This window comes from Pleurodeles waltl, chromosome 8 (assembly GCF_031143425.1).
Source record: "Pleurodeles waltl isolate 20211129_DDA chromosome 8, aPleWal1.hap1.20221129, whole genome shotgun sequence".
NCBI classification, from domain to species: Eukaryota; Metazoa; Chordata; class Amphibia; order Caudata; family Salamandridae; genus Pleurodeles; species Pleurodeles waltl.
The window spans coordinates 1312523932-1312550242 of record NC_090447.1 but is presented as its reverse complement, the minus strand read 5'-3'; the positions used below and the strand labels follow the sequence as shown (position 1 = coordinate 1312550242).

The 26311-nt window shown below is 43.7% G+C and overlaps 1 protein-coding gene across 1 annotated transcript in view; it reads left to right on the top strand.

Annotated features, from left to right (window-relative positions):
* The window catches only part of RNF17 (ring finger protein 17), a 1983649-nt gene that overhangs the window by 122684 nt on the left and 1834654 nt on the right, over window positions 1-26311 (top strand). The window contains exons 5-6 of the mRNA XM_069202301.1: window positions 17406-17467; window positions 22203-22261. Coding sequence (XP_069058402.1) covers window positions 17406-17467; window positions 22203-22261 — 121 coding nt within the window. The remainder of the gene's footprint in view (window positions 1-17405; window positions 17468-22202; window positions 22262-26311) is intronic.

Genomic DNA, 26311 nt, shown 5'->3' with positions numbered 1-26311 from the left:
TCTCATACTTGGATGATTGATTAATTAACCTATGCCTCTTTGTCAAGAAACTAGGTCTCACAAAGAATATGCAGAAGTCATATCTCAATGAAAGCAACAGAGCAAAACCAGCAATTGGCCCAAAGGCTTGCCAAGAGTCTGTTTCAGTTTGACGGTACAGGTCGGTCCTGGGAATGCTATCCTCTTGTATTCCCCTGATCCCAAATTGCAGACTGCTCGTGCGTCCATTACAGGAAAGACTAGACCAGCAGTTCGGGGATTGTACGACGGTATCATTCGAATTACCCCAGTAACTCTAAAAGAAAGTATATCAAGGGGATTGACATTTCTATCACAGGTAGCAGGCTTTGTCATCACGATAGACGCGTCCCTAAAGGGATATTGCACTCATCTCCAGGAGATTGCAGCCAGTGGGAAATGGTCCACCTCCGAATAGAGGATACACATAAATCTTCTGCAACTAAAAGCGATAGCTCTGGCTCTCTTCTTGTTGCTTTCCACAGTTGCATGATCATCCGTACTAATCCTTACGTACTCCACCAGCATGCACTACTTAATCAAGTATGGAGGAACAAGATTGACAGCCATATCACAACAGGCACAAGAAATTTGGAAGTGGGCTATACAGAACCAGATTTCACGGATAGCGGAACATCTGTCAGGGGTGTCTAACGTGTTGACAGTCACTGAGCAGGATGACTAACTATTGCCACCAGTGGGAGCTCAACCATCAAGTTCTGCAGGACATCTTCACTCACTAGAGCAAACCACATTTAAACCTATTTGCGACCAAGAACAGCCAAAAATGCCAGTGTTAAGCAAGCTGGCATCACCAGAAAGGGTCGTGGGGAATGCATTTTCGATCAGATGGGCAAAAATCTTTGCATACACTTTCCACCAATCCCTTTACTCCAAAGGCTACTCAGGAAAATGGAGAGAGCCATACTGACTGATCTTCATTGATCCAAAATGGTCCAGAGAGTTCTGGTACACAGAGATTCTACTTTTGGAACAAACGCACATCCAACTAATGCCCAGTCTGATATTAACATAGAATAGGGGCCTGGTACTCCACCCCAATCTGACTTCTCTGCATTTGTTGGCCTGGCTCCTGAGTTCCAGGAACTCCAATCTAGAAATTCCCCCAGTCGATAGAGAAATTCTCGCTAAAGAAAGAGAGGACCCACTAACAAGATACATAAACAGTTCTATGTTTGGTGCCAACAAAAAAGTTTACACCCACTTTCTTGAACCCCTGAACAGATTTTGCCATATGTCTCACACCTAGCAAAATATGGCACTGCACATTCCTCCATTAAGATCCATCTAGCTGTAAAATCTCGCCTCAGGAGATCTGACAAGTCGCGTTCGCTTTGGTTGGCAAGGATCATTAACTAGTTTCTCAAGAGGCTTTTCAAGGTTTTTCCTCCTGTGAAAGAAGAACCTCATGCTTGACTTATCAGTAGTGTTTTAAGCCAGTTCATGAAAGCCCAGTTTGAACCAGTCTCCAAAGCAGACTTAAAATATCTCACTTGGAAGATTGCATTACTCCTAGCACTAACATCAGCTAGAATAGCTGGTGAGCTGCAAGCATTTACCTTAGGAGCCCTTTCATTCAATTCAAGAAGGACTGTGTTGTATTGAGAACTAACCCTAAATCCATACCTAAAATACCTTTGGATTTTCAACTTAACGAGCCAGTTGTTGTAAATAATTTTTTTTCCAAACCCTCAAACAATGGTGAAATGATCTCTCCACACCCTGGACATTAAAATGTGCATTAAGTTCTATTTACACAGAACAAAGTAGTATTGTAAATCAGACCAGTTATTTGTAAATTTGGGGAATTTATGAAAAGGATTTACAGCTTCCAAATCAACTATTGCCAGGTGGATAGCACCTGCCATTTAATTCTGCCACGTTAAATCAGGAAAACCCTTGATGCGCAGTCAAGGCCCATTCTACAAGAGCTGTCCACTGCTTTGTTTGCTGGTGTGCCAATTCAGCCGATCTACAGAGCAGCAACATGGTCCAGCACACACACCTTCACCCAGCTGTTGACAAGACTGATGTTGCAATTGGATACGTAGTATTATGCCATCCATTTCAAGTAAGGTGAGCCAGTTCTAATTCATTCTTTCCAACATCTGCTTCAAACAAGAAAACCTAAGAACTCCGTAAGCCTTGCAGACATGCTTGTCTGTTGGTTGGGTGATGTGATGTTCATTACATTGGAGTACACCCTTTCTTAAAGAGCCCACAGACGATGGTCTTTCAGTAATAAGTGTCAGCTGTGTTTTGGGTTGTGTGACAGTCTTTCAAGGATTATGATTTAGTAGAGGTCTTTAGCAACTGAGTTTTTTGGAGAGTGGCACTCCCACAGTGACTGCTAAGAGATATACAGCAGCATTTAAACCTGTTATGTGGCTGAGCTATAAAAAAGGCCTTTCTCATGCCACTGAATAATATACAATACTTGAATAAAACATTAAGGGTTGCTGCACAATTAAACAGGCTTTGATAATCGTGTAATATAAATTAAAAATGCAAGTTCTATTTGAGCGTTTCCTTTAAGATTTAACAGCAAAATTAAATAGTATATTGCAAGAATTACTCTTTTCACATGTCTGTTTTTGTTGAAGCAAAAATCTAAAATATAAGCGGTATATAAATAAAAATTACCAATGAAGAATTTCTTTACATATATTGTAGAAACATCAAATTTTCTATCATCAGATGATACATTTTCAAGCTTGTCTTCCTCGATCTACAAAATGCTAAGGGAATTGAGTATGTTTTGGAACACTGTTATATGATTTTATCCTCTGTAGCCTGGTATACCATCTCTATCCTGAGCAATTTGTTATTATCATGCTCAGAAACAATCAAGATCTAGCTTCAATAGGAAACACAGACTGTACTGAGTCCTCAATTATAATGTCTATATATAAACATTTTATGGATATTTTATATACAGACTAAATTGTTTTATATCCCACTCAAGCGTTATGGACTATAATTAAAGGCAATCCTTTATTAGTAGTTTTGTCAAGCCCTTTGCCTAGTTTATAGAAAATTAAAAGAAAACATTTCTGTGACATATTCTCCTATACTTATTCTCTGCCTGGTAAATTCGTTTCTATGTAATCATGATGGGAGTGAGGGATTTCATTCTAGATGTACTTCTGGAGGAAACTTCTTCAATTATGTCAGATGCCCCCCCCCCCCCCCCCAATATTTGTTATTTACACATTTTATTGAACATTTGGCCATATTTCTTAGCCATTTTTTTCAAATTAATTTAATTATTTCTGATTTCTCCTAAGAAATGCGATAAGGAGTCCATTTTGCCCAAGTAATTATTGACCGTGAATACAGTATAAAGTTTTGCTAGTCGTATAGAACTGCTTCAGTTTGGAATTGCATAGCATAACCATGAACAAAAATTCCTCCATTTAATTCTGAATAATGCCAGCTTATCTCTTGATATCACAATTTCCACATCCTCCACCACAATTTTATTTAAAACCAACTTTTGTTTATTCCTAATTGTTCACAATTGCGGCTGTGACTTTGGTATGTACTTCCTATCCTATTATCAGGAAGGCATTCTGCTACAGCAGATTAAGAACCCAAGTAGGATTTCAGTATAACCCACTGTGTTGTTGAAGTACAGAAAAATATATGTATTTGTTGTATAACCGCAAACCATTTTAATGCATCCACACAGCAATCCGCTGCAGCTCAGCCTACAAGATATCATGTGTGTCCAGCACATTAATTATACACAAGCTATTTGTTTCCAATGTTTTGCCCTGCATGACTTTACTGTTTCCAGGCATTTTGGATGCATTATCATAGTTCAGATCTCTACAGTTCTTAAATATCTGCTTGGCGTTTGTTTAATAGATAATCGAACAACATATTTGCCAATTTTCTCCAGAATGGTTTTCTAATTAATTGATTGATAGAACATTTAGTAGAATGGTCACCATGAGGAAATATTAAGCAATTTGATAATTGTCAACACGTGAGAGATCTCTTTTGGATTTAAGACTTACTAAAGTAATAAGCTTGCCTCAAATCATCCAAAATAGATTGTCTTTCTTACTTTGCCATAAGTTCACTCAACTATTGTTTCAGAGAAATATGGTGGCTTTTCAGATCACAACTTTCTATGGACTTGAATATGATCAGCAAGAAACTGATAGAATTTTTCTGAGTTGTTATAATTGAAGAGGATTTCCATTTCGAGACGGATTTCATTTCAGGTCATCTCCTTCAAATGGTATTCCACATTCTTCTAAAGTGTCTATAATTCCAACAACACATTGAAGTACTTGTCCCCAATCATTTTGTTCTTTCTGGTTTGCTTTGCTTAGTTTAAATCCAGAGTGAATCCGTGTTTTTTGTTAAATATGCAAGCAAAGCTGTTCTGCGATCATCAGAGTTTTCATCACTGATTTTAGGATTTTACCAGTCATTAAATACATTATTAGTCAGAATCGATGATGAAATTGAGAAAGGTTTGCAAACAAAACAAACCACAGCAGTTGTTGAAGAATACACTAGCCACGCTGAACTTTATTTATCAGCATTTTGAAACAGTGAAAAAGACAATAAAAGCAGTATCTTAATTCAATGTCTGATTAGGTTTGTCAGAAACATCCTTCTTCCGTTGAATATCAGATGGCCCTCTTTGAATTCAAAATGATGTCTTCAATAGTTATTTGTGTTTTGTTCTATTTTGTCCTCTCCTTCAGGTGTTGTGATAGTTTCTGTCAATCCTGTTGATGTTTGTGAGTTTGCTGCAAATCACCTTGATTATTAGCCTCACCCTCAGTGGATGAAGCTTTTTTATGAGTGTCAACTTAAGGCACACTGGAGAACTGTTACTAGTAACTGTTTTCTCATTTGATATCCAATTTTAAATCTTCTCTTGTAACTTAAAACATGTTTATTTTGCTCATTAAAAAACCTAATGTAGCCAGTTTGTGACTTTCTTATAAGCAATAAAGAATAGAAAAGAAACCAAAGAATGATTCATTTGTATTATATTACAAAAAAAGGATTTTACCATTTTATTTTACTTTTAATGTAAGATGCAAAGGTTTCTTTAAAATAGTAATTCATAGGGGTACACAGTGTTTTTTTAATGTACTCTCACTCATGCTGTATGTTTGAAATTCTCTGCTGCCAGTTTGCGACATACATGCAGCTGATACTACGTATGCATCCTGTCACATACTCAACACCACTGACGTATGCACAGGCATACCAGAAATCAAAAGCTGCATGTGAGATGTTCTGCTGTTAGCAAACTTCTTGAAAAGGCGGATTAGCAATTAACACTCTTAGTTAAAACCAGAACAAAATACTAATATAATTTTGAATGATGTTTACGGTTTGCCTGTGACAATCTAAAAAAACAATTTTGTTAACATGGAATAAGACCATTTTTAATGTGAGGGACTAAGCTGTAGCTTGTTTAGTTTGTATAGAAGTCCGGTCCTTGAGCAATTTGATGGTTACTTCAGTACATTGTACGAAGATCAATCTATGCCTGACCTGGCATAGATCGCAGCACAGGCCATTGCCTGCTTGGTGTAGCTATGAGGGTGGGATTGAGCTCAGGTGCGTCAAACGTGCCTTGGCCTTTTGAAAATAATAGACCCGTTTTTTTTTTATTGTGTGTCAATTTGCAGAGATTAAGCAGCTAAATACTTAGGCCCTCATTACGACTGCGGTGGAGGGAAACGTCCGTCTGCTGAGGCCGTGTGGTCAGAAATCCGCCAGTGCTGTGATCTGACTGCAAGGGCTATTTTCCTGCTGGGTTGGCGGGTGGAAACAGAGTTTCTGCCCGCCGGCCCAGCGGGATACAGTCCACAACATTGGCGCCGGCTCATAATCCAGCCGACTGCAATGTTGTGGTGCGTCGGGTGCAGCAACATCTGTCACGCTTTTCACTGTCTGCCAAGCAAGATAACATTGGCCCAACCCCTACCTCTGAAGCATCTGTCTGAATTATGAACTGCTTGAAGTAGTCAGGTCTTCTTAAAATAGATGCAGAGCACATGGCCTGTTTTAGAACCTCAAAGGCTTTTTGACAGCTCGCTGTCTGTAACACTTTCTTGGACATTCTCTTTGAGGTTAGGTCATTAAGAGGGGATACAATGGGGCCATAGTTCTTAATTAACCTCTTGTAATAGCCAGTGAGTCCTAAAAAAGACTCTCACCTGAGTTTGAGTAGTAGGGGGAGTCCAATCCAAAATGGTTTGAATCTTCACCTGCAGTGGTTGACTGTGGCCTCCATCTACCAAATGGCCCAGATAAACAACCTTCCCCTGCCCGGTCTGGCACTTGGAGGCCTTGATAGTGAGGTCTGCTTTCTGCAGAACCTACAAAACTTTCCACAGGTGGACCAGATGATCCTCCCAGGTGGAGCTAAAGACAGCTATATTATCTAGAAAAGCTGCACTATAGGCGTCCAGTCCTTGAGGACTGTATTCACCAGCCTCTGATATGTGGCAGGTGCGTTTTTGAGACCAAAGGGCATTGGATGCTAATGCCCTCCAGTGATTGAAAATGCCATTTTTGGTTTAGCGTCATCTGATAATTTGATCTGTGGTCAAATCAAATGGGCCTAGATACTTGGCAGATGCCAGTGTAGCTCATCTGCCCTAGGATGAGCATCTGTCTGTGTCAAGCCCTCTGTAGTAAACCGAGAAGCTCATTTCTCCCATTCTGAGAGTGAGGTTATGGGACCAGCACCACTGGACTAGCCCAGGTGCTGTCAGAGTGCACAATGACACTTAGGTTCACCATATTTTGCACCTCTGCTTCGATGCAGTCTCTTACATGGTCAGGTTGCCTATATATTTAGCTTTTTATGGGCCAACTGGTCCCTGTATCAATGGTCTGTTCATTGGTGTGTTCACATCATCTTGTTTGACCAGATGTTAGAGAGAACAGCTCTGAGAACTGTCCCAGGAGATTCCTGCTGCCTTCTTTATGCAACTCAGAAAAGCAGTCTGCCAGGACTAATCCATCAACCAAGAGATCAGCTGCAGTGTTGGAGAAGAGGTCAGGGAGAGGGTCACTCTCTTCTTCTTGTCCCTCTTTGTGTCCCTCACCAGTGGCCATGAGCAAGGTCATGTCATCCCTGTCATGGTAGGGCTTCAGGCAGTTCACGTGAAGCACTCTAAGGGGGCTTCTGGGAGTGCCTAGCTCCACCAAGTTGGTGACCTCACCCTTCCTTTCCACTATTGTATGGGGAACACTCCACTTGTCTTGGAGTGCACTGGAAGCCACAGACTCCAGGACCCACATCTTCTGCCCTTGCTGGTAAGCAGTCAGAACAGCCTTCTGGTCATGCCACTGCTTTTGCAGTTCTTGGCTGGCCCGAAGGTTTTTAGTGGCCTTTTTCGTGTACTTAGTCATTTTTGATCTGAGGCCAAGTACATAGTCCACTGTGACCTGTTTAGGGGGCTTGAGAGGTTGCTCCCAGCCCTCCCTTACAAGAACAAGAGGACCTCTAACAGGGTGCCCAAACAGAAGCTCAAAGGGGCTGCAGCCCACTCCCTTCTGAGGGGCCTCCTTGTAGGCAAAAAGGAGGCATGTCAGTAGGACATCACATATCCTTCTGAATTGTTAAGAGTCCCGTGATCATGCCCTTGAGAGTTCTGTTAAATCTATCTACCAAACCATTAGTTTGGGAATGGTAAGGGGTGGTGAACTTGTAAGTAACACAACATTCCTTCTACATTGCATTAGATACGAAGACATAAAGTTGGTACCTCTGTCTGATACCACCTTTTTAGGAAAGCCTCCGCTTGAGAAAATTCCAAGGAGGGGTTTTGCGACTGCAGGAGCTGTAGTGGTCCTTAGAGGAATAGCTTCTGGGTACCTGGTTGCATGGTCCACCACCACCAGAATAAACCTGTTCCCAGAGGCTGTGGGCAGGACTAGGGGCCAAACAATATCAACCCCAACCCCTGGCAGTGGAATTAAGGGGGCCTTTGGGGTGCCACCAGTCTTGCCACTGGCTTGACAGGTGACACAGGAGCAACAAAACTCCTCAGAATCTTCTGACATGTGGGGCCAGTGAAAGTGAGGGACAAGTCTGTCCGAAGTCTTGCTTTGCCCCAAGTGACCTGCCAGGTGAATATTATGTACCAGGGTCAACAAAAAATCTCTGTATTGTAGAGGTACTACCAAACTCCTAGTGGCACTAGGCTTGGGTTCCCTTGGCCCTGAATGCAAGAGGTTGTCTACCCAGTACACCTTGTGGGTGCCACTGACATCCCCTGCTTCTTGAAGGACAGCTTGCTGTGTCAAGCCCTCCATTGTGGGACAAGTTTTCTGTGTCATACTGAATTCATCCCAGGCAGCTCCCCCTCCCCGTACCTAAGAGCTCAGCTGTATCAGCTTTCAGCTCCTCAGGTGTAGGTTCTGCAAAGGGAGTAGATCCCTCCTCCTCAAAGGGGGAATCTTCACTGGGAGTGTGGTAGCGGGCAGCTTTTTACCCTTTCTACCCTTGGGTTTTGGAAGTTTTTGGGCCATTGTTCCAGGCTCCAAGTTTCCTTGATCTTTTTGCCTGCTGGCCTGTGATCTGGTCAGGGCAAATATATGCCCTGGGATGCCCAGCATTGCTGCATGGGCCTCTAACTCTACTTCAGCCCATGTGGAAGTCTCCAAGTCGTTCCCTAGTAGACACTCTACAGGTAAGTCTGTGGACGCAACAACTTCCTTTGAACCAGTAACCCCCCGGCTGAAATCAACAAGTGCCCTGGGGTGTTATAAGTATCAGTCACTTGGTACTGGTGACCAAGTAGGTGTTGCTCAGGTGACTCCAGTTTCAGTCACCATAGTGACACTGGCACCTGTGTCCCTGTAGGCCTCTGCCTGAACACCATTTATCAAGGGCTGCTGCCTGTACTTATCCATATTAAGGGGACAGGCAGCAAGGGTGGCATGATCAATGCCCCCATCAGAGACTAAGACAGCCTCTATTGTCTCTCTAACTAAACCAGCCCCCACTACACTTCCTAAAGTGAGCCCAGCTACACCCTTGGATTGGTTATTGCTACCACACCCACCATTTCTGCTATCACTAGGGGCACTAGAAGTAGAAGCGGGGTTTGTAGTGGTGGGTGGCTTGGTGCTCATCTTAGGGCAGGAACCGTCTCCTGGTCTGTGGCCTTTGTTTTTACACATATAGCATCAAGGCATTTTAACATGGGAGGAAGAGGTTTTAGATCCATCCCCAGAAGTCCTGATGAGGTTTTATCTTTGTCCCTACCCTTGTTCTGAGACTTACCTGCTTCATTTTTCTTGTTCTCACCCCCTTATGAGCTTGTCTGCTCACCCTAGTTTTGATCCATTTGTCTGCCTTTTTTCCCAATTCTTGGGGAGAGTTCAGATCTGAGTCTACCCAGCATTGGTGCAACACATCAGACACAGTTGTTCAAAATATGCTCTCAAAAAATCAGACTACACAAGCCCTCATAGTCACTGACTTTGCTGCCATGTAACAAGCCTTCCAAGCTGTAATAGAGCAGTCCACAAGATCAACCCAATCCTGAGAGGACTCTTTTCTGGTCTCCCTGAACTGGATCCTATATTGACCAAACCCATCTAAGAGTGCAGATGACAGAACAGCATAGTTGTCAGCCTCTTCCGCTCTGACAGAGAGAAGTCTGTCTCTCCCTTTGTCAGAGATGTAGAGCCAGAGGGATAGCACCCACTGTCTCTTAGGGACCCTTTGTGTACCTTACTGGTGCTCTCCAGAGCAATGAAGCACTTGTATATGTCCTCCCCCACATTGTAGGGGGTAACAACCTTGTTTACGTTTCTAGAGTTGAGTCCTCCCTCGCCCTATGCTCCCTGAAACTAAAGCTGCTGCCACCATGGGGTGCTAACCCCAAACCCTGTCTCTCTCTCTCCACTGCTAAGACCTCCCTATCTAGGGCTAGCTGCTGCAGCCTCGGCTGGCCTCCTCCAGTCTCAGCTGTCCGAGTTCTCTATCTAGGGAATCTTCTGGAGATGAGCAGTGTGTCCTATCAGAGACTGAGGTGACAGAGTGAGCAGAGGAGGATCTATCCCTTTTCTTGGTGACCCTCTCAACCAGTCCTCTGGGCACAAAGGGGGCCCTAATGTTAAGGCATCCCTTCCCTCTACCTGAAGTGCTCCCAACTAGGCTAGAGGGTTTACTAGGGACTCTGTGACCCTCTGAGGCACCCTGCTGACCCTACTCTGTGTCTAGATCCTGTCTTTCTAACACTAGGGGGCTAGAGTCTGCATTTTTCCTCCCCATCCTCCTGGCTACTAGCATGGTCCTGGTCAACCTGGAAGAGCAGGCCTAGAGCAGACTCTTGTTAGGGTTCCTCCCAGTCTTCAGGTTCCTTTCTTAGCACAGCTCCCTCAGTTTTTTGGAAAGTGAGGCCCACATATTGTGAGTCCCTCCCCTGAGGTGTGTTCTGTTCTGAAATCATGTTGTGGTGTTAGGGTGGTGTAGCTGTACCTAACTACCTTAACCCCTAGTCTCTCAGAAGAAGTTTATAGCAGGGCTATGCCTAGACCCCTAGCTGACCTAACCTAAGAGACTAGTTCCCTGACACTAAGTAGAGTGTGTACCCCTAGTCAGTAAGTGGTCTTCCCTGTGGAAAGTACCAAGTGACAGAGTGGTAAGGCAATTGCTTATCCCACTGCTGCTCCACCAATGTAGGAAGCCAGTCTGGTGTGTAGTGGGTACCTATGATACTTGCACCTTACACCAGGTCCAGGTATCCCCAATTAATGTAGCGTAGACAGTGCATAGAAACCAGGCTCTCCAGAGGTAGCTGTGAATGAGCAGCCAAGGCTTAACTAGGAGACATGCAACGCTCATGCAATACCACTGTAGTCAAACAGCACTCACCTACATGAAAGAAAACACTCATTGTTACGAAAATAAAGGGGGTTTATTACAGTAACACATTACCAAAACACTAGCTAGACAACCCTCCAATAGGAGTAAGTAGACACACTAAAAAAGTACCAGGGCTCGAAAAATCATACAAATTTTACTAGATCTGCAGGTCAAGTAACTTAAATAACCTTCTTGACCTAACTGTAATGTACTTGAGCCGTAAACGGGTCTCAAATTGTGTAATCCTAGGCAAATAGTTTACAGAGTCGCCTTTTTCTTAATTCTCACATATGATTGCACCTTTAAATATGTGAGCTCAGGATTTCTGCAGTACAAATAAAAATCTTTTTTTCTTTTGTTTAGACTAAAGTTGGCTGCTTGCATCACAAGAATCTAGCCCACATACCCATGAGGTCTAGGCCACGTAACCTAGGACTTCTTTTAGTTTACTAACAATGCCATCAGGGCAGGAATGTTTCCTCAGTATGTTTAAACACTGAATTTTAATAAATATATTACTAAACCATGATGTGGTAACATATTGTCATCTACACACAGTAACATTCCAAGAAATGTCCAAAAACCTCTCCACTAACTTTCAGCTTTACGGATAAAACTATATAGTGTAATAACAATCTGTGAAAATTAGGTTTCATCCTATTAAAATATCTTTTCATCACGCAAATATAAAAAAGGGCTTTCAAAACTACTGAAATATATTATGAAATGTTTGCGCAGTTGACTTATTCATTTAAATGCTGTGTGTTAGGAACACGCAATTTCCTTTTATTTTACATTCTATGCAGCAGGTCACACAGTTCACCTTACAAAGTCATGGAACTCTGCAGTCGGAAGGAAAATTAATTGTAAGAAAAACTGACTTTTGACCTCTGTCTGTGAACACAGAGCAAATGTGACATTAGAACAAGATTTAAAGGTATCTTTTATTGCCCCTCTTCTTCTCAACTGAACAGAACACCTGTTCAGTGTCAACTCACCTGAAGGGAGAGTAAGTATTAACAAGCATTTGCAATGCAATTGGTCTCACGTTTGCTCATGTTAGAGCTGATAGGTGAAAAGTCGGGTTAGGAGTTTACAACGCTATCGGCAAAAGTGCATTTATGTATGTAACCCGAAAAAGTGCAATTAACTGTGTAAAGCGCTCGACTTCTGCCAAGAGAAATCGCGCTAGGAAAATAGAGAAAAAGTAGTCCACGAGCCGGACAGAAAACAGCGAGCCTCGCATGTTTTCTGTACTTGGTCGATGCGCTCGAGGAGGGCTAGCCACCAGAAAAGGCATGCATGCCTTTGACTAATGAAAGCAAGCAGATTTTAATAGGCAAGACCACGAACCAATGAAAAACACTGACGTGACGTCGACAGGGCTCCGAGCCCTTTTCTAATACCTAAAGTGTCTCGCTGCGATACGCATGCGCGGGCGCATGCGACGCAGGCTCGACCCTAAAATTAGCTCTACCTGATCATATAAGACTGGAGTGGTCTTTTTCGATCCCTGTGTACACTAGCAATCAGAAATAGGCATAGAAAGTGATAGAAAACTGTGCAGATGCAAATAGACAATAGTGACCCTAGGGGGAGCCAAATCATATACTAAAAAAATAGAATACGAACACAGGACCCCCACCTAGGTAAGTGGAATTTGTAGATGGGAGTTGGGGATACTAGGAAACCGCAAAGGTAAGTACCACAGTGCTCCCTAGCGACCAGGAGGAATGGAGTAAATTACTAGATTTTCCCAAAACCACCCAAAAGGAAGAAAATGCAACACCCAGACACAATGCAAAAAACCATTGGCGGATTCCTGAAGAGGAAAACCTGTGGAAGAAGGGGACCAAGTCCAGAAGTCACAGAAGAGTCGAGTAGGAGATACTACCCACCCAGCTGTGGATACAGGAGTTGGTCGACAGTAGGACGAAGATGGTCAGGAATGCAGACCTGGAGCAGGTGAAGAGCTCCTGGAGGATGCAGCCTAGGTCCCACACTGGATGGATGATTGCAGTGGACAGTGGTCAGTGGAGTGTAAAGCCACCAACAAGCCTTGGCAAAGGCAGATATTGCCGTGAAGCAGAAGTGGAGCTGCCAGAGACCAGCAAGGTCCAGGAGCACTCAACCCAAGGGGGAAGTCCTACAGGGACTCTCAGTAGGGCAGAAAGTCCAAAGAAGAAGAGGCAGCCCCCACAGAAGACCCACTGGAAGAGAGGGACCAGGAGCTGCATAGGAGGGTACCACGCCACAGAAGAAGCACGCAAAGGGCTGTGCGTCGCATGAAGGAGTGCTGGGGCTACACTGAGCCTAAAAATCACTTGAAGGAGATGGAAACAAGCCTTAGTAGCTGCAAGAGATGAGGTGGTCGGGGTACTGTCCTGCGTGGGAAGGCAAAGGCTTACCTCCACCAAAGTTGGACAGCTGGCGAGAGGACCAAGAGGACTACTTCGGACCACCATCCGGGATGCAGGATCCATGCGGCTCATGATGAGAGGAGATCCGCACAGCCCATCGTTGTTGCAGTTGATGCTTGCGGATGCAGGTGATTGACTCCACTCCAAGGGAGATTCCTTCTGGTGTAGACTGAAGTCTTAGAGGATGCACAGCCAGGAAATGTTGCAGAAGCTGGAAGGAACTGTGGAAACAGTGTTGTAAGCAGACCCTGGAGGGTCCAGTTGTGGTTCCAGTGGCTAGAAATCGAAGTAGAGGTTTCAGAGGAGTCCTGCTGAAATCTTGCAAGCCGAATCTGGGGACCCACCCAAGAGAGAATCTAAATAGCCCTGAAAGGGGGATTGGTCACCTAGCCAGGTGACCACCTATCAGCAGGGGTCTTAGATGTCACCTGCCTGACCTGGCCACTCAGATGCTCCCAGACGTCCCTGCCAAGCTTGGATTCAAGATGGCAGAACCCAGGGACCATCTGGAGGAGCTCTGGACACCTCTCCTGGGGTTGTGATTGTCAAGGGAGTGGTCACTCCCTTTTCCATTGTCCAGTTCCATGCCAAGGCAGGGACTGGAGGTCCTGAAATGATGTAGACTGGTTTATGCATAGAGGGCACCAAATGTGCTCTTCAAAGCATACCAGTGGCTTGGAGAGGCTGCCCCCTCCCAAGCCATGTAACACCTATTTCCAAAGGGAGAGGTGTTTCCCCCTCTCCCAAAGGAAATCCTTTGTTCTGCCTTCCTGGGCTTGAGCTGTTCAAACAGCAGGAGGACAGAAACCTGTCTGAGGGGTGGCAGCAGCTTGGGCTGCCCGGGAAAAACCCCAGAAGGCCGGTAAGAGCAATGCTTGGGGTCCTCTAAGGAGCCCACAGAGAGCATGGAATTATTTTTCTAACACTGGCAACAGTATTGGGGTATGATTCCGACATGTTTGATAGCAATCATGCCTAGGTTCGGAGTTACCATTATGTTGCTGGACATAGGTAGTGATCTACATCCAGTACATGCAAAACATGGCGTCCCTGCACTCAAAGTCTAGGAAAATGAAATTGGAGTTCGTGGGGGCACCTCTGCTAGTGCAGGGGTGCCCTCACACACAGGTACTTGCACCCTGCCCTGTAGGTTAGGAGGGCCTGCCATAGGGGTGACTTTCAGCGACCTGGTGGAGTGACCTGTAGTGAAAGAATGCATGCACACTTTCACGCAGGCTGCAATGGCAGGCTTTTATGTCCTTGTTAGTGAAGACCTTTAGATTTTACCAAAACTATGGGTATTACATGGTTACTTGTGCGTGTTTTAGCCAAGCTTCATCCATTAGTCTGTGGTTGGTGGTGTGGGAAGTTGGCTCTGTATATACTATCTCAAAGTAAGAGATAGTGTGCACAGAGTCCAAGGGTTCCCCTTAGAGGTAAGATAGTGGATAAATTAGATAATTCTAATGCTCTATTTTGTGGTAGTGTGGTCGAGCAGTAGGCCTATCAGAGGGTAGTGTTTAGAAGCACAGTTCAAGATTTGAAGTAAATACATAAAATGCAAGGTACTCCACACAGGTAAGTTAGGAACTTTGAATTAGAGCAATAATATATACAGTTTTTGTTAAAATGGCAATAAGCTAATTTAAAAGTGGACACTTAGTGCAAAAATCAACAGTTCCTGGGGGAGGTAAGTAATGGTTAGTTTGTCAGGTAAGTAAAACACTTACAAGTCTCAGTTCCTGGGCATAGGCAGCCCACCGTTGGGGGTTCAAGGCAACCCCAAAGTTATCACACCGGCAGCTCAAAGCCGGTCAGGTGCAGAGGTCAAAGAGGTGCCCAAAACACATAGGTGCCTATGAAGAACCAGGGTGCTCCAGTTTCAGTCTGCCTACAGGTTAAGTACCTACGTCTTCAGAGGGCTGACCAGGGGGGTTTTGTAGAGCACTGGGGGGGACACAAGTAGGCACACAAAACGTACGGCGGGAAGAGTTAGGTTTTTGAAAGTTGCAATATTGTTGCTGTTTGTTGAGCAGAGCCGCTGCTCGCAGGAGTTTCTTGGTCCTTAGGTTCAGGGCAGTCCTCTGAGGCTTCAGAGGTCGCTGGTCCCTGTTGGATGCGTCGCTGTTGCAGTTTTTTGAGTCAGGAGACAGGCCGGTAGGGTTGGGGCCAAAGCAGTTGTCGTCTTCCATCATCTCTGCATGGCTTTCAGGTCAACAGTCCTCCTTGTTTCAGGTTGCAGGAATCCGATTTCCTGGGTTCTTGGGTGCCCCTAAATACTAAATTTATGGGTGTGTTTAGGTCTGGGGGGCAGTAGCCAGTGGCTACTGTCCTTGAGGGTGGCTACACCCTCTTTGTGCCACCTCCCTGGGGGGAGGGGGGCCCCATCCCTAATCCTATTGGGGGAATCCTCCTTCTACAAGATGGAGGATTTCTAAAAGTAAGGGTCATCTCAGCTCAGGACACCTTAGGGGCTATCCTGACTGGGGAGTGACTCCTCCTTGTTTTCCTCATAATCTCCTCCAGTCTTGCCGCCAAAAGTGGGGGCAGTGGCCGGAGGGGCGGGCATCTCCACTGGCTGGGATGCCTTTGGGCGCTGTAACAAAAGGGGTGAGCCTTTGAGGCTCACCGCCAGGTGTTACAGTTCCTGCAGGGGGAGGTGAGAAGCACCTCCACCCAGTACAGGCTTTGTTCCTGGCCACAGAGTGACAAAGGCACTCTCCCCATGTGGCCAGCAACTCGTCTGGTTGTTGCAGGCTGCCAGAAACTGGTCAGCCTAACAATAGAAGTCTGAGTGGTATTCAGGGGGCATCTCTAAGATGCCCTCTGGGTGCATTTTACAATAAATTCCACACTGGCATCAGTGTGCATTTATTATGCTGAGAGGTTTAATACCAAACTTCCCAGATTTCAGTGTAGCCATTATGGAACTGTGGAGTTCATGTTTGACAAACTCCCAGACCATATACTCTTATGGCTACCCTGCACTTACAATGTCTAAGGTTTTGCTTAGACAATGTAGGGGCATAGTGCTCATGCACATATGCCCTCACCTGTGGTATAGTGCATCCTGCCTTAGGGCTGTGAGGCCAGCTAAAGGGGTGACTTACCTATACCACAGGCAGTGTGAGGTTGGCATGGCACTCTGAGCGGAGTGCAATGTCGACTTAGTCATTTTCTCCCCACCAGCACACACAAGCTGTGAGGCAGTGTGCATGTGCTGAGTGAGGGGTCCCCGTGGTGGCATACGATATGCTGCAGCCCTTAGAGACCTTCCCTGGCATCAGGGCCCTTGGTACCAGGGGTACCATTTACAAGGGACGTATCTGAGTGCCAGGGCTGTGCCAATTGTGCCAATTGTGGAAGCAAAGGTACAGTTTAGGGAAAGAACACTGTTGCTGGGGCCTGGTTAGCAGGGTCCCAGCACACATTCAATCATAACTGGCATCAGCAAAAGGCAAAAAGTCAGGGGGTAACCATGCCAAGGAGGCATTTCCTTACAGGTGGCATTCACGTTTTTCTTCCACCAGCTACAGCATGCATTAAGGAGCAAGTGTATCTTCCCACTTGCGCCATTGACTGACTTAAGTTATGGTATTCCGCCCCTTCACAAGGAACACATCCATACAGTAAGCACTTCCCTTACGTGTCAGGAAGTATTTGGGTAATGTATGTTTTTAAAAAAAAAAATGAAGATGAACAAACTATTTTTATTTTCAGATTGAGGGCCAGGCGTATTCACAAACAGTAAAGTTTTGCAAAAACGAGAATTGCCAGAAGGCTGGAGGCCATCGCCAGATCTGTTGACTTTGCCAGCACTTATTTTCTTGTTTGACAATATGCATTCTGGGATTTTAATTTGTGGTTTTGTGTAGGGTGTTCATTTCCAGGTTCTGGCAATTGGTGTGAAAAAAAAGCATGGCTTATGGGAAAACAATCTGTGTTCCCTTTCCTTGATGGAATACATGTGAATAAGGCATTTCTTGAAACAGTTACATTTATGTATACCTAAAGATGCTTGTGTCCCCTTTCTCCCCATCGACAATATGCTAAATTAATACATACTTCTTTTTCAGGTTCTCAGAAACATCATATAAATTGTGATGAAGAAGATTCCTTTTCTCCATGTTGTGCAAAGGTACCAGTTATCATTTTAGAAGGTTAAGATTGTGACACTTTCTAATGTGCAAACGCCACTAACATTAAAGTATTTGATCATATTAGTTGAAAAAACATGGAGTGTTTTGACACTTGAGTATATTTAAAACAGAAATTTGCTGTAGTGCTTATCCACTCCTATGAACAAGCATGTTCCAAAAAGTAGCTCTCTGGTCATTCAAACCCATAAGCCTCATTTGTCATGTTGCTCACTCACATACATAATGCATATATTTGGCACATTAAGGACTATTCATGGTTGCAACTTCCATATCAGTTACACACTTAAGATATAAAGGGATATGTGGATGTTGTTTTTGAACAAATCGCTTTATTTGTTGCATTTCTCAAACCAACCAACACAAATAACACAAAATAGGCATATGTTTACCTCTGGGTGCCATTTTACAATTTTTTTTTACCCAAGTGAGTCACACTATATTTATGAACCTTGGGAGGATGAAAAGCTGAGTGACCATGGGATCAAACAAAGATCCTTTCAGTGGATGCAGTAGCCCACTAAGCCTTCAGATGTGGCCAAGCGAGTGACCTGTATAATTTATTCTAAGTCTGGCAGTACAAATAGGTGGTAGTCTTTAGTAATTGTACCCTAAAACAGGTTATTGTGGAATATTGGTTTGAGCCTTAATTCTGGTATATTAACAAATTATGGTGCACAGTTTAAAACCCAAATCCCAGGACCGTCTGGAAACTATGGATTTTATTATTGCAGCCAAAAATGTGTACAAAAAAAAAAACCGAAAATAAAACGGCATGACCAGAAAATTGTTTTAGGAGACCGCTGTACTCTGCCTCCTTCCTCCAATTTTGACGCTTAGTGACTTTAGTGGTATTAATACCACTTCCTGCTCAGGAGTATACTCTCTGCTTCCTTGTATCCAAAAAGGACAGTTCTTTATGGCCAGTTCTAGCTCTCCGACCACTAAAGCAAATACATTATATTAGAGCGCTTCCACATGATGGCGTTGCAAGATGCGATTCCACTTGAACAGGGCAACTTTATGGTTACTCTAAACCTAAAGGACGCCTATTTTCACATACCATTACATCCAGCTCATCGCAGATACCTGATATTTGCAGTGGGCGGCAAACATTACCAGTTCAAATTCCTTCCTTTCGAGGTGATTACTGCACCCTGGGTATTCGCCTAGGGCCTAGTTGTAGTAGCAACAGCTTATCCGAACAGACAAAAAGTCCACCTATTTCCATACCTGGACGATTGGCTCATCAAAGACGGCACTCATCAACAGTGTCAACAACACACTTGGATTACAATAAACCTGCTCCACCACCTGGGATTCAATATCAATGTTGTCAAGTCTCACCTGCAATCTTTACGGGTCCAGCCATATTTAGGGGCCATTCTAAACACGCAAATAGGATTAGACTATACCAATTCTGCATGAGTTGAGTTTCCAGTAGTCTCAGTCACAGGGGATCAGTAAGAGGATATGTTGTTGACAGACCGCCAAACTCATCAGTCACTGCAGTGATAGAATACCAACAACCTGTTGAAAGGGTGTCCACAGACGCATAGTTCACAGGATTTTGTTGTGGAGTTGAGCTTGTTTACTTCTCAACCTGCTGCTGTGCGATAGTTGACAGATAAGCGCTTTCTGACGCTATTCTGTGGCATCTGGTTGCTGCTATACACCTCTGCCCATTCCAGAGTTAGGCATACTTTTTATGGTCTGTCTTCACAATATAGTGGTTGCCAGACAATTATGTGGGAATCACCATGTGAGGGGTGCTTTTGCCCAAATGTAGAGTGCCAGGAGTACATGTTTTGACTGACTAGAAGTTGTGTGCATCCCCCCCCCCCAAAAAAAAAGTGCTTGCTCCTCACACAGCTGTTATCGTTTTAGTAATCCAGCTGCCTGACCTTGAACTTTCATGAGTACACACATGACACTGTAATGCTAATTAAGTGTCTTAGTTAACTAGATACATTACAGTATTTTTCTCTGGCAGCAGCACAGATGGAAGGAATGATAATCATTAACCGTCATAGATTTCTACGGTCTGGCTTGACAGTGCAACTTTCACCAGGCATGTTTACCTACACTAATATTTTCTACAGTACTTTGCTTTCACACAAATACATAACCATTCCCATGCTATCTACTGGTATTGCTTCACATGTTAAAAGTGAAACTCCTCAGCATATTGAAAAAGAAAGACTGCTTAGGTGAAAATACAGAGATATCAACTGTCACTGTATTGTTCTATCCAGTACCATCTTGGTGGTGTAATCTGTTCCTACGTAGAATGTTGTACCCATGAGAGATAGCCATGGTGAGATCAGTATTGCCTTGATCTTTGAGCTAGGTGTCATTTTGTATGAAGTATCAAGTCGGTGCTCTAAGATAAGGTCATATACTTGCATCGCATGTTTGAAAGCAGAACAGGCATTGTGGAGTTCCCATTTATTATTAAAGGAACAATTGTAAGTTTGAGCCTGAGGTCAAGTTCTCACAGGTTTATTAGATGAAGAAGTACAGAGAAAGACAAAGAATTGCCCTGGTTTTTGGAGGAGCTCTAAGCGAAAAGACTTCGACACACAGCAACCTCAGCGCCCAGATATTCCTAAGGGTGACAGTGCTGCGCTTTAAAGAAGACTAATTGATTTCAGATAATTAAAACAGGTGGGTGAAATATGGGAAAGGCTCTGAGATGGATGATTAAACATGCTCTTTCACACTCAATATTTGCTTTCAGTGTCTCTAGCCTTTCTTGACTGCCAAGCATGATATTTCATTTTCACCATTGGCAGCAGGGGGATGTTATACCCAAGTGGCACCTTTCTCACTTATAAGGCGGCACTGGAGACCTTCAGCATTGGGCCAGTCCAATTCTTACACAGGAGGTTGGCAGGGAAAGCCAGGGAGCAGTGAGTGGGAGTCCCCGAGGCACCAAACAAATAATTTTCATGCAGTTTTGAGAATACAGTCTTGAAGGAATTTAATAACTAATGTTTTATGGTGCTCTGGAAGGGTAAAGAGGAAATATTGCTGACAATTAGAGGCCAAGGGAGAAGGATTTTCAATTGCCTGTAACAGAGAGCTACTGGGACAAAGCCTGCCTACAAGTCAAGCAAACATCTAGCAATGCTGGGTTCAATGTAGTTCAATTTAATTATTTTCCTAGATCATACCTCATACTTGTTAGGCTACATTGAATATATCTGGAATATTCAAAGCTTTTGGACACAAGTGATTTCAATATTCACCCCATAACATAGAAGCACCCCAAAGATAACTTCATTTTGTTTACTGTGCACAATACGATGCCCCAGAAAGGTAAGATGAGGAGTGCATTTACGGTGCTGGAACCGCAGCGCCTCCTCCCTCACCCTGATTGGAAGGGTGGGTCAGGTATATGTTTTAGTGGAGGGTGGTTGAGGAAAGGCAGCATATAAGAAAAAACGCAAAAAGCAATGATAAAGAGGTTAAAAACTTTGAGATTTAGAAGATGGTATAGGAAGTGGCAGGCCCTCCAGACACCAGGATGGCATGGGGTTAGAGGAATCGGTGCTTAGAGTGGGTATTGGTTCAAGTGAGATTGGTTTCTTTGGCTGAGACATTTCTAGGTCACAGAATAATAGACTGCACTAAACTACAAAGGGGCAAAAGGTCTTAACTCATTGGCAACAAGTAATCACACAAAATCTGCAAATATGGTGAACTGAGAACTGTGTCCATCTCCCTATGGTCTGAGTTGACCATAAAGCTCTAGAAGTTTATTTTGTGCTATATCTGTTACTATGAAGAAAGTCCAAACACAAGTGGAGCCTTTGCCCAATAAGATGCTACTGCTTACTTCAGCAGATGTGCATTTCATTGAGTTGTATTGAGAAATGAAAAATAGAAAATACAGTTGTTTTGTAAAAAAAAAAAAAATAATTGTATGTGGAATAATCAGAACCTTCATAGATGACATTACTGAAAGTTCTACCACTGATTAGAAGTATACCAGGAAACAGTTGTTTGCTGTTCCAAAATGTTCACTGGTGTGCCTGCTGTGATCTACCGAAGAGCATATAAAGAGCACAACAAATGTCTGCAGCTAACAAAAATAAAATATTTTAAATAAGTTATCAAGTTTTGCTCAATTTGAAGAACTGCTGTTTTGCAAACATGGGCACATTGACCTAAATGCATTGGGACGGTTTCACTTAAAGCTCTCAGCTGAATGCTACTGGTGAGTACCAGTTCTGTTTTGAGTGGAGCTACATGGCATAAAATGGTCTCAGGCTAATGGCCCTCACCCAAGAAGGATGACCCTTTTAGTAACATCTTGTTTGGTGGACATTTAAAAAAGGTACTGGTCTCCAAATGTTATGTTGCAACCCAGATTTTCACTCAATAACTCCTGTACTCTACGAAATAATTCAAAAAGAGTGAGAAAAGTATCTGGGGCTAAGATAAATGAAATATTTAAATGAAATTTACTCACCAAGCTTTAATTCATTGGAAAAACTGCAGCTTTTCAACGATGACCCACATATTACTAGAATACACTGGCACGATACTTAGTTTGTTCCACTCAAAGCTGAAGGATTGGTAAGTTACATACATTTGATGATTGCTTTTATGAAACCATAACCTGACGTCAACTGTATTTTGCAAGTACCATGGCGCACACCTCTAACCAAGTTAAGAATGTTTCAAAGTTAATTTTATTTCTCTTTGTAGATGAATGCCCACAACTTGTCTACCCATTATGATTTGAAGAGTCCTAAAAAATTAAAAAGGTAGGGTGCCGTATTTGTATATTGTGTGGCTTCTGATACATTTCTTTCGATTTCTCCTGAAAGATACAGCAACAGATGCAATAGTTAATCTTCAGTGCATACTGTGTATATGATTGTATTGTTCTGATGGATATTTGTGGATGCAGATTCTGCACATTTAGGAACCCGCAGGCACCAAACTGGTTCTGAAAGTTTTCTTAGTAGTGCACGGCTCTGCATTGACTTTGTAATGCCCTGAAAGCGACATAAGAGAACATATAAGTGTGATGCTTCTGCACTGACATTGGTTACTTTCTGTCTGCCCCTTCCAATGTGTCGCATTTGTCGGTTTCACTAGTTTTTTTTTTACAAATTGAATTTCAGTGTGCAAGGGAACCTATAAGTACATGGTTCAAACCATGATGTGGCTGTCAGAAAGAGATGTTGGTGATGAACGCGCACAAGGTTTGCCTCTTTTGTTTTAGTTCATAGCAAGACTCCAAAATCTTATGAGGAATGTGTCCTCATGCACCCAAAAACCTTGAATTTAAGCTGCAAGTCAGAAAACATTGAAAGAAACTAAATAAGTCCTGTTTCCGCTCTCAGCCGCTCTTCCAGCTGCTGAGGTAAGTCCCATAAGAGGTTGCAGTTGAGGTAATCTGATAAGTCAAAGTCTTAGTTCAAAAGGAAAGGCAATGCAGGACTCAACCCAATTCCACCACTATACATCTAAAGGGAAGTCGAGAGCGCATCAAGGTGCCACTTAATCCCGTCCTGACCCCCAATTGTGGAGCTGATTCCACAGTTGGTCCTAATGCACCCCTAGTCTTGCAGGTGATTGGTGATGCTTCAGCATGTTGTGGCTTTTAAGAAGGGCATCTTGCACATTTTTGGCACTCTTACTGCTTCATCTCATGTGTTCCTTCATGCCCCAAAATCTTCATGGGCTTCCAGTCTGCTTACTTCTGGCCTGTCTGCCCTTGGCACTCTCTGTGCCCCTGGAACCTGCCTCGATTTCCAGATCGACTTTCCGTGCTGACTTCCATTCCTGCTCCAAGACCAGATCTGGTCCCTTCTTTTTCTACACCAGTCCCATTGTCACTGGAGGTGGATCCACTGACAACTGTGGTGTGCAACTGAGCCAAATCCGCCTCAACCCCACCCGAGGTCACTCTAGTACTACTCCAGTACACCAGAAACCCATACATTCTAATTCAGACAAAACTGCCAGGAAGCAATCTTTAGTTGTTCAACCAAATTTTTAGTTCCATTTCTGGCCAGAGATGGCCACCAGTTGGAGATGGGAATAATTTACCCCCATATTATGATGACAATCTATGTATGGATTTACAGTAGTGGGCTGAATTATTCTCACTTGGGCCACCAGTGGAAGAATGGGGTCTATTTCTGTAGATAATAGACGTGCTGCAGAGGACCTAGATTTACAGCTTCCTGTTTTTTTATAGATTAAAACATCTGGGCTTTCTGAAATCCTTAGCCTTTCGACGTCTTCTCATGAGCCCTTCATTCCTTTCAATAAAGTCCTAACAGACACCTTTTTGGACACTTGTTCCAATCCTTGCTCTTATCCACCAGTGAATAGACAGATGGCCAGACACAACAGAGCTGGACCTCGAGACTCTGATTATCTTATGTAGCATCCTACTCCTGAGAGTTTGATGGTCCAGGCTTCGACCAGCAAAGTGAATCCTAATGCGTTCCTCACAGTCCCTCCAGACAGGTCAGTAAAAAGAATCCAGGCTTTCAGAATGCAAATGTTCTCTTCGGCCAGCTTAGCTTTTACATTGCACCCCAAGATGGTGTACAGCTCCAACTTCAAGCCAATAATTAGCTGCTCGCTGTGTTTTCTGACTGTTAAAACTTTCTCACTGTGATCACTTAAGATTGTCGCATGAGTGAGCACCAGTCTCTCTCTCTCTCGCCAAGAAACAACGTCCATTCTATAGATCAAAATTGCTTTTTTAAGCAGATCTGTACACTCACTAACATATCATTGTTTGATCTTTGCCATGTAGGTTTTCAGGTGAGTGAGGGGGAGAGAGAACTGACAAAAGTCAACTTTGTATCTTCCTTCAATGTAAGCACTAAATGTGGAACCAAAGAAATGATTATAAAAAATCCGTTTGATACTCGGACAAAAGAGTATAATGTAAACCTTGCTTAAAACCAATGTAAGGGCTTGAATACCGAACAGAAAGTCTAATTGTAATATGTAAGTTAACATAATTCACACATGAGCTCCAATTATGGCCAAAATGATTAAGGAAGTTATTGAAGTTGCCATGTATTTAAGTGGATGTCGATTTACCAAAATGCCAGGGTTGGCCGAAATGTAGGAAGCTGGTTCTCTATATAGTGCACTAAAATGAATTACACTGTGCAGAGTCCAGTGGATCCCCAATTGGTATTGCAGAGGCAAAAGTAGATAGGACTAATGCTCTATTTTGTGGTACTGTGGGCAAACAGTTGGGCTTATCAGAGGATAGTGCTAAGCATTTGTTGAACTCACGGGGCAATAAATAAACCACACTCAAATCCAAGACCAATTTATTAAAATAACAATTGTTTTTATATGTTTCAATCCCAAGAACTTCATAATCCGGTAAGTAGACTTTTAAGCAGAACTACTTTGCAGTATCAAAAGTAGATACTAGGTGCACTTTTCAGAGTTCTCTCACTGTTATCCTATTGGAGGAAAATAGTGTTTAGCAAACAGAGTTAACGACAACGTACAAAGGTCATCTCAATGAGTTAAGGTAAGTACTGGGCACTGATCAAACCGCACCAAGACTCACTTGGTGGTACTGGGGGCGGGCGGGTGCAGAGTTGCAGTAAGGCATCATGTGCCCTGTGGTTTCCTATGCAAGTTTGATCCACATGAAAGCAGGCTGCAGGTTCTGGCTGAGAAGCCAATCAGGGCAGGGTGACCAGGCGTCCTGGATTTGCCAGAACAGTCCCGGTTTTTCACCAGTTGTCCCGTCAGGTTTTTAGAGGGGCTGGACTGAAAATATTCAGAGGCATTTTTTTAGATGTTTCAAAGCAGGTCTAGCTGGCAGTTGTTATAAGTAAGCAATTTAATTAAGAGGTATGATGCTGGTTTTAAAGAATTACATGTTATTTATTTTCTTAGTGCTGCATTCCAATAATGAGAGCTGTCATTTTGCAACTCTCCCTAGATGTAAAAAAAAAAAGTTGTCATATTTTCGCAAAGTGTCCTGGTTTTTGGTGCTCAAAATCTAGTCAACCTAAGTCAGGGGCAACAAACAGGTAGGTAGTAGACTTGGAGTGCTCAGGGACGTAGGTGCACCTTTGGTCCTTTAACCTGTGCCCAGGGGCGACGGATGCAGGGGTGTCTTTAGGGATTGTGGTTTCACGTTGGGGAGCATTCAGCATTCGTGGTCAGGGCAGTCCTGTGTGTTGGGGCTGCAGGAGTCATCGGAGAATCCAGCAGGGGTGGACCATGGATAGACTCAAGCTCTTAGGAGCCGGGGGATGTCATTGGCACCAGTGACTCACCTTAGCTGGGGTCAGGGGTGCAAAGGTCATCAGGATTAGAGGTTGATGGGACAGGGGTGCCACCTAAACACTAAATTTAGGGGCATTACCGGGAGTGCCAGGATGGTAGCCCATAGGCTGACCATCGTTAGAGTGGCTACACCGCCCTTATGACCACTTCAGCTGGGAAGTGGGCATAACCCTAACCCTAGTACCCGAATTTCTTGCAAGATGGACTTCAACTTGTCCACCTTAGGGGTGGGACTGGCATGAAGTGGGCACTCCTCCTAATTAACTAATTTTTCCACCCTGTACTGCCGCCAAAAGTGAGGTGAGAAGAGCAGGGTTAGTCATCTCCACCATCTGGAGAGACCTGGGTCACAATATAAAGGCAGCAAGGCCTTTGAAGTTCCCTGCCCTGGAATGTCCATCCTGCCTGGGAGGGGGGAGGGTGGGGGGGGGTCACACCTCTGCCCAGAGATGGCCTTTGTCTCAGGCCCTCAAGAGGGCTGGCTCTCACCTTAGGGGCCAGAAGCGAGTCTCTGGTGGTGGCAG